General features: G+C 45.3%; 1 protein-coding gene across 1 annotated transcript; it reads left to right on the forward strand.

The window, feature by feature from the left end:
• Window positions 1–3,210: 3,210 nt before the first annotated feature.
• LOC138667146 (uncharacterized) lies at window positions 3,211–5,666 on the forward strand. Its single transcript, XM_069755450.1, has 4 exons — window positions 3,211–3,320; window positions 3,736–3,851; window positions 3,973–4,119; window positions 4,551–5,666. The coding sequence occupies exons 1-4, from the start codon at window positions 3,237–3,239 to the stop codon at window positions 5,467–5,469; spliced, it is 1,266 nt and encodes a 421-aa protein (XP_069611551.1). The 5' UTR covers window positions 3,211–3,236; the 3' UTR covers window positions 5,470–5,666.
• The last annotated feature ends 3,252 nt before the right edge of the window (window positions 5,667–8,918 follow it).

Consider the following 8,918-nt stretch of genomic DNA (forward strand, 5'->3'; position numbering starts at 1 on the left):
GACCATCTTAGAAAAGCAATCACAAACCACCCAAATGACCGACATCTTTTGAGAGACGGGGAGATCCGAAATAAAATCCATAGAAATATACGTCCAGGGCCTCTTCGGGACCGGCAAGGGCAACAGCAACCCACTGGCACGAGAACAGCAGGGCTTAGCCCGAGCACAAGTCCCACAGGACTGCACAAAAGAACGCACATCCCGTGACAAAGACGGCCACCAGAAGGATCTAGCCACCAAATCTCTGGTACCAAAGATTCCAGGATGCCCAGCCAACACTGAACAATGAATCTCAGAGATGACTCTACTAGTCCATCTATCAGGGACAAACAGTTTCTCCGCTGGGCAACGGTCAGGTCTATCAGCCTGAAATTTTTGCAACACCCGCCGCAAATCAGGGGAGATGGCAGACAAAATTACCCCATCTTTGAGAATACCCGTCGGCTCAGGAACACCCGGAGAGTCAGGCACAAAACTCCTTGACAGGGCATCAGCCTTCACATTCTTAGAGCCCGGAAGGTACGAAACCACAAAATCAAAACGGGAGAAAAATAACGACCATCGAGCCTGTCTCGGATTCAACCATTTGGCAGACTCAAGATAAGTCAAATTCTTGTGATCTGTCAAGACCACCACGCGATGCTTGGCTCCTTCCAGCCAATGACGCCACTCCTCGAATGCCCACTTCATGGCCAACAACTCACGATTACCAACATCATAGTTACGCTCAGCAGGCGAAAACTTTCTAGAAAAGAAAGCACATGGCTTCATCACCGAGCCATCAGAACTTCTTTGCGACAAAACAGCCCCTGCTCCAATCTCAGAAGTATCAACCTCAACCTGAAACGGAAGCGAAACATCTGGCTGGCACAACACAGGGGCAGAAGAAAGACGATGCTTCAACTCCTGAAAAGCCTCTACAGCCGCAGAAGACCAATTGACCACATCAGCACCCTTCTTGGTCAAATCAGTCAACGGTTTAGCAACAGTAGAAAAATTAGCGATGAAGCGCCGATAAAAATTAGCATAGCCCAGGAACTTTTGCAGGCTCTTCACAGATGTCGGCTGAGTCCAATCGTAAATGGCCTGGACTTTAACAGGGTCCATCTCGATAGTAGAAGGGGAAAAAATGAACCCCAAAAATTAAACCTTCTGAACTCCAAACAGACACTTTGACCCCTTCACAAACAAGGAATTCGCACGAAGGACCTGGAACACCATTCTGACCTGCTTCACATGAGACTCCCAATCATCCGAAAAGACCAAAATATCATCCAAATGCACAATCAGGAATTTATCCAGGTACTCTCGGAAGATGTCATGCATAAAGGACTGAAATACTGATGGAGCATTGGAAAGCCCGAATGGCATAACCAGGTACTCAAAATGGCCCTCGGGCATATTAAATGCTGTTTTCCATTCATCGTCTTGTTTAATACGCACAAGATTATACGCCCCTCGAAGATCTATCTTGGTGAACCAACTAGCCCCTTTAATACGAGCAAACAAATCAGACAGCAACGGCAAAGGATACTGAAATTTGACTGTAATTTTATTAAGAAGGCGGTAATCAATACAAGGTCTCAAAGAACCATCCTTCTTGGCCACAAAAAAGAACCCTGCTCCTAACGGTGATGACGACGGGCGAATATGACCTTTCTCCAAGGATTCCTTTATATAACTCCGCATAGCGGCGTGTTCTGGCACAGATAAATTGAACAATCGGCCCTTAGGAAACTTACTACCAGGAATCAAATTAATTGCACAATCGCAATCCCTATGAGGAGGTAGGGCACTGGCTTTGGGCTCATCAAATACATCCCGATAATCCGACAAAAACTCTGGAACTTCAGAAGGAGTGGAAGACGAAATAGACAAAAATGGAACATCACCATGTACCCCCTGGCAACCCCAGCTGGACACAGATATAGATTTCCAGTCCAATACTGGATTATCAACCTGTAGCCATGGCAACCCCAAAACGACCACATCATGCAGATTATGCAACACCAAAAAGCGGATATCCTCCTGATGTGCAGGAGCCATGCACATGGTCAATTGGGTCCAGTACTGAGGCTTATTCTTGGTCAAAGGTGTAGCATCAATTCCTCTCAATGGAATAGGATACTGCAAGGGCTCCAAGAAAAAAACACAGCGCCTAGCATACTCCAAGTCCATCAAATTCAGGGCAGCGCCTGAATCCACAAATGCCATAACAGAATAGGATGACAAAGAGCAAATCAGAGTAACAGACAATAGAAATTTAGACTGTACCGTACCAATGGTGGCAGACCTAGCGAACCGCTTAGTGTGCTTAGGACAATCGGAGATAGCATGAGTGGAATCACCACAGTAAAAACATAGCCCATTCCGACGTCTGTGTTCTTGCCGTTCAGCTCTGGTCAAAGTCCTATCACATTGCATAGGCTCAGGCCCATGCTCAGATAGTACCGCCAAATGGTGCACAGCTTTACGCTCACGCAAGCGTCGATCGATCTGAATGGCCAAGGACATAGACTCATTCAGACCAGCAGGCATGGGAAACCCCACCATGACATCCTTAAGGGCTTCAGAGAGACCCTTTCTGAAGATTGCTGCCAGGGCACATTCATTCCACGGAGTGAGCACAGACCACTTTCTAAACTTCTGACAATATATCTCCGCTTCATCCTGACCCTGACACAGAGCCAGCAAGATTTTCTCTGCCTGATCCACTGAATTAGGTTCGTCATAAAGCAATCCAAGCGCCAGGAAAAACGCATCAACATCATGCAATGCCGGGAAAATACCCAGTCTTGAGGGTCACCACGTAACAAAGAAATAATGATCTTTACTTGTTGAACAGGGTCACCTGAGGAGCGAGGTTTCAAGGTAAGAAACAATTTACAATTATTTTTGAAATTCAAGAACTTAGATCTATCACCAAAAAACAAATCAGGAATTGGAATCCTAGGCTCTGACATCGGATTCTGAACCACAAAATCTTGAGGGTATGTGCACACGTCAGGTTTTTGTGCAGAATTTTCCTGAGATTTTCCTGAGGAGAAATTGGCACAACTCCCAGGAAATCCGCATGCGTTTTTTTTGCGTTTTTTATGCGTTTTTTTACATGCGTTTTTTGTGCGTTTTTTATGCGTTTTTTACAGCAGATAAAGTTGGTTGAAAAAAAAAAAAAACATGAGGTCATTTCCTGGTCCAACCCCTCTTCACCATTTTGCTTCCTTGTTGAATTCAAGATGCTGTACCATCGTCTAACTCCAGAACAGAACTGCCTACTGTTGCATACGGCACTACTTTTGCTGCACCACTACAGCGAGCTGGTAAGAAAATATCATTAGATGTGAACACTTTGCTTATTAGGCTGGGTTCACAATGTGTACAGCAGCCCGTTCAACACATACGTTCACGGTCTGCTGCAACGCAAGTGCTGACTTTGGAACATCGCTAGCGCAGATGGAGCATCTGCTAGCTACATCTGCGCTAGCAGTGACAGACCCGGAAACGCTGCAGTCAGAGTCTAGAGGTCCGACTGTCACTCAAATGACGGCACATGGCTAGTGATGTCAGACATAGGAGTCAATGGCGGCGCTAGCGGACTACGTTTCACCGCATTATGCAGCGGTGTTACGAAGTCCGTCAAAACGGACTGGGGGAACGCAATGTGAACCCAGCCTTGCCAGCTGTATAACATGTGTTGTACAGTTCCATGTAATAACACACTTTATTCTCCCATAGGAGCAATCTCGGAGAAGAAGGGATAGCAGACGCCAAAAAAGGATGTGGGTTCATCCCATCATTCATGAACGGGAGGAAAAGGGACACTTCCATGTTCTTTATCGTGATTTAAGGAGGTAAGATATAGTGAGAAATGGTATATTGACAGCTGTGTTTCTTTGTACCTTTTTTTGATATATACAACATACATTATGTGTGTGTTTAAAATTAAAGTTTTATGTTCCTTTTTATTTTCAGCTTTCCAGATAAATTTTCTCAGTTTTGCCGTCTTTCCATTGAGGCATTTGATCGTCTTCTAATTCTTCTTGGTCCACACCTCACTTACGAAGATACGGTCATGCGAAGAGCGATCTCTGCAGAAGAAAGGCTGCTCATCACCTTGCGGTAAGGCCTTGCTGCTAGTGCCCCCCTAAATGCTGCCACAAATGCTGCCGCTATGCTGCGAGTGCCCCCATAATGCTGCCAGTTTCCCTCATAATGCTACCGCAATGCTGCGAGTGCACCGTTTCCCTCATAATGCTGCCGCTATGCTGCGAGTGCCCCCATAATGCTGCCAGTTTCCCTCATAATGCTACCGCAATGCTGCGAGTGCACCGTTTCCCTCATAATGCTGCCGCTATGCTGCGAGTGCCCCCATAATGCTGCCAGTTTCCCTCATAATGCTACCGCAATGCTGCGAGTGCACCGTTTCCCTCATAATGCTGCTGCAATGCTGCCTGTGTCCCCATAACGCTAGTGGCCATGATGTGGATGTTTTATCTTGCAACACAATTTGTGCTGGTAGGTTTTCTAAATTATTTTTTTTCTTTCTTCAGGTTTTTAGCCACAGGAGAGAGCTACACATCCCTGCACCTCCAATTTAGGGTTGGCAAATCCACCATCTCGCAAATTGTACGGTGCACATGTACCGTCATCTGGCAGAAGTTGCGGCCCATCGTGATGCCTTGCCCAACCGAGGAGACTTGGCTGCAGGTAGCAGCAGGCTTTCAAACTGTGGCCAATTTCCCTAACTGCGTAGGTGCTGTTGATGGCAAACATGTGAGAGTGCTAAAGCGACCAAGATCAGGATCACGCTTCTTTAATTATAAGAAGTATTTTTCAGTGGTCTTGATGACGGTGGCTGACGCACATTACAAGTTTGTTGCCATCGACGTTGGTGCCTATGGTAGTACTGGGGATTCTCGGGTGTTGCAATCATCACAGATTGGACTTCAAATTCTTCGAGATGGCGGCACGCTCCCAGCCCCAAGACCTTTGCCGGGTTCCACACATCCAGTACCCTTTGTGATGGTATCGGATGAGGCATTTCCCTTGAAGCCCCACCTGCTGCGCCCATACCCACGAAGAGCACTGGATGACCGGCGGAGGATTTTTAATTATAGGCTGAGCCGTGCACGAAGATATGTGGAATGTACCTTCGGGATCATGTGTAGTCGGTGGAGGATCTTTCACACTGCCATCCAGTTAGATCCGGAGACCGTGGACACTGTGATAAAGGCATGCTGTGTGCTCCACAACTATGCTCAGGAATACAGCACTGAGGTAGTTGAGGAGCCACAGGTGTCAGAATTAGATGCAGTGGACAACTTTGGTCAAGGAAGGCAATGTAACACGGGTGTGCGTGTGAGAGAAACCTTTGCAGACTACTTCATGAGTCCTGAAGGTGCCGTGCACTGGCAATACTCTTGTGCCGGTGTTGAGCTGCCTGAACTGCAGAGAAGATCTGATGCCTAAACAGAATCAAGGCCCAAGACTGGACGTGAGATATAACAGCAGAGAACATATGACGGCTGAACCCTATCCACTAATGAACCAGTCTGTACGGCACAGATGCTAACACCTGTGAAAATGTGAGGCGTAATCCCTTTCTACCGTTGCCAAATCCCTATCTACCAAGGCCCCTTTTTAATTAATCAAATTGTAAACATTGTTAATAAATTCAAAATATTATTTAAACAATAATCGTTTCCATGTTGTTATTGTTTACCATTGCTTAAGTCAGATCCCATTTCCTATCTTCTTATTTTGATGATAATAAGAAATCTGAGTAGATAAATTAATTTTTTTTTAATAAAGTAAAATAAAAATTAATTACATTAAAGAAACTTTTTTTAATATATATGAACTGACATTTTATAACAAAACTTAAAGGGAACCTGTCACCCCGGAAATCACGGGTGAGGTAAGCCCACCGGCATCTGGGGCTTATCTGCAGCATTCTGTAATGCATTCTGTAATGCTGTAGATAAGCCCCCGATGTTACCTGAAAAAGGAGAAAAAGACGTTATATTATAGTCACCCAGGGGCGGTCCCGCTGCTGGTCTGGTTGGATGGGCGTCTCCGGTCCGCTGCGGCGCCTCCTATCTTCATTACAAGACGTCCTCTTCTGATCTTCAGCCACGGCTCCGGCGCAGGCGTACTTTGTCAGCCCTGTTGAGGGCAGAGCAAAGTACTGCAGTGCGCAAGCGCCTGGCCTCTCAGACCTTTCCGGCGCCTGCGCACTGCAATACTTTGTTCTGCCCCCAACAGGGCACACAAAGTACGCCTGTGCCAGAGCCGTGGCTGAAGATCAGAAGAGGATGTCATGGAATGAAGATAGGAGGCGCCGGACCGGACCAGAGACACCCATCTGACCGGACCAGCAGCGGGACCGCCACTGGGTGAGTATAATCTAATGTCTTTTTCTCCTCTTTCAGGTAACATCGGGGGCTTATCTACAGCATTACAGAATGCTGTACATAAGCCCCTGATGCCGGTGGGCTTACCTCACCCGTGATTTTCGGGGTGACAAGTTCCCTTTAAAGAACTTTTTAAGATTTGGTCATGAACTCAACGGTTTAACATTCTCTACACTCCCGTCTCTACTCAAATAGGATGAGATATCAAAACTCAAAATTGATGATATTCCGGTTGGTAGCCCATATCATTAAATAAGTCAGGTTGGGAGTAGACACTGCTATTGGGCATACTGGAACGATGGCCAGTTGCACTAGGTACAGGTGTATGGCCACTGTACGCATCTACATGGTTGGCCCTGTATGTTGCCGCCTGTCCGTAACGCTGCGATGCAGCAGCTGGTGGTGGTGGTGGTGGTGGAGGCATAATGGGGTTGCTGAAAACGTTGAAAATACCCGTCATTACTTGTGGAGCAGGGGGTAGGGTTGGTGTGTCATCAATTGCCATAAACAGACAATTGACAGCTGTAATGAACATTTGCTGCTTGTCCCGTGGCAGTGTTCTAACGCGGTCTGCCAAAAGTGACCCAAATTTGTCATGCTCATCTTGCTTTGAAGAATTATCAAGAAGATTGAGCGTTTTTGTCGTTAATTGTTCAATAATTTGACCTTGTTTGGTCTTCTTTTGGACCGTCCTTTTCAATGCCACGGGACGGACAGAAGCAGCCCCCCTCCCCATGTGCCTCGACACACCGCTACCAGAGTTTGCACCAGCGTCAGAGGAAGTAGAAGTAGTGGTATTTGCTGCAACGTCATGTTCTCCAAGGGAATCAGTTATTTCGGGTGACCTTCCGGACAAAGACATGTTCCCCGGAGATTCTTGGCTGTTCATTATGCAGTCTTCTACTTCCTCTCCAATACTGTCCACCGTGGTGTCACCATCGTTAGGGTCCGGAGGTGTTTGGGCAGAGACGTTGCTTTCTGTTCTGCAGACCAAAAAATAAAACAAAGGTTACAAAAATACAAATCATGACGTCAAGCAACACTATTTCTTTATATTATCTACCTCCTCAAACTCCGGCTTCCCAATATGAACTGCAGCTGGTCTCCATAGGGCACCCTCTTCCTTGGCGGCGAGCTGCCACTCTTGAGTGATTTCAGATATCTGTCTGTGACAGACCGCCATCTCGTCTTCACATCGCCCACTGAAAATTAAAATTTTTTAAATAAAACATTCCAAATCAATTCTTCTTACATTTTTTTTTAAAAAAGGACAGAAATTGATACTTACAAATCTGTGTTTGCTGCTGTGTTGGTAGATTCGGCCACTCTGGAAAGAGAGCGGTTACTATTTTGGGCCAGGCATCACGTTTTGCCCCCTTGTACTTTTCGCTTGACCGGTCCCAGACCTCAGGGTGTTGTTCAATCTACAAAAAAAAAGGTAACAATGAAAAAATTTAAATTAATTGTGGGCTACAATAAATACACGATTATGTACATTTGCATATTTTAGATATAGTAGCATATATCCCAGCCACGTAACATAGTGCCCAGCCACGTAACATAGTGCCCAGCCACGTAGTATATTGCTACGTGAATGGGTAATATACTACGTGGCTGGGCAATATACTACATGGCTGGGCAATATACAAAATGGATGGGCAATATACTACGTGAATGGGTAATATACTACGTGGATGGGCAATATACTACGTGACTGGACAATATACTATGTGGCTGTGCAATATACTACGTGGATGGGCAATATACTACGTGGCTGGGCAATATACTACGTGGAATATACTACGTGAATGGGCAATATACTACGTGAATGGGTAATATACTACGATGGGCAATATACTATGTGGATGGGCAATATACTACGTGAATGGGTAATATACTACGTGGATGGGCAATATACTACGTGGCTGGGCAATATACTACGTGGAATATACTACGTGAATGGGCAATATACTACGTGAATGGGTAATATACTACGTGGATGGGCAAGATACAAAATATAGTATATAGCCCATCCATTTTGTATATTGCCCAGCCACGTAGTATATTGCCCAGCCACATAGTATATTGCCCATCCACGAAGTATATTTCCCATTCACGTAGTATATTGCCCAGCCACGTAGTATATTACCCATCCACGAAGTATATTACCCATTCACGTAGTATATTGCCCAGCCACGTAGTATATTGCCCAGCCACATAGTATACAGTGGGGCAAAAAAGTATTTAGTCAGTCAGCAATAGTGCAAGTTCCACCACTTAAAAAGATGAGAGGCGCCTGTAATTTACATCATAGGTAGACCTCAACTATGGGAGACAAACTGAGAAAAAAAAATCCAGAAAATCACATTGTCTGTTTTTTTAACATTTTATTTGCATATTATGGTGGAAAATAAGTATTTGGTCAGAAACAAAATTTCATCTCAATACTTTGTAATATATCCTTTGTTGGCAATGACAGAGGTCAAACGTTTTCTGTAAGTCTTC

This window comes from Ranitomeya imitator, chromosome 2 (assembly GCF_032444005.1).
Source record: "Ranitomeya imitator isolate aRanImi1 chromosome 2, aRanImi1.pri, whole genome shotgun sequence".
NCBI lineage: Eukaryota > Metazoa > Chordata > Amphibia > Anura > Dendrobatidae > Ranitomeya > Ranitomeya imitator.

Bases quoted from the DNA above. Each gene is read 5' to 3' on its own strand.
- LOC138667146 (XM_069755450.1), top strand. From the start codon at position 3,237: ATGCTGTACCATCGTCTAACTCCAGAACAGAACTGCCTACTGTTGCAT. The intron at 3,852-3,972 runs GTAAGATATAGT...TTTTATTTTCAG, and splicing joins CTTTATCGTGATTTAAGGAG to CTTTCCAGATAAATTTTCTC. The intron at 4,120-4,550 runs GTAAGGCCTTGC...TTCTTTCTTCAG, and splicing joins AGGCTGCTCATCACCTTGCG to GTTTTTAGCCACAGGAGAGA.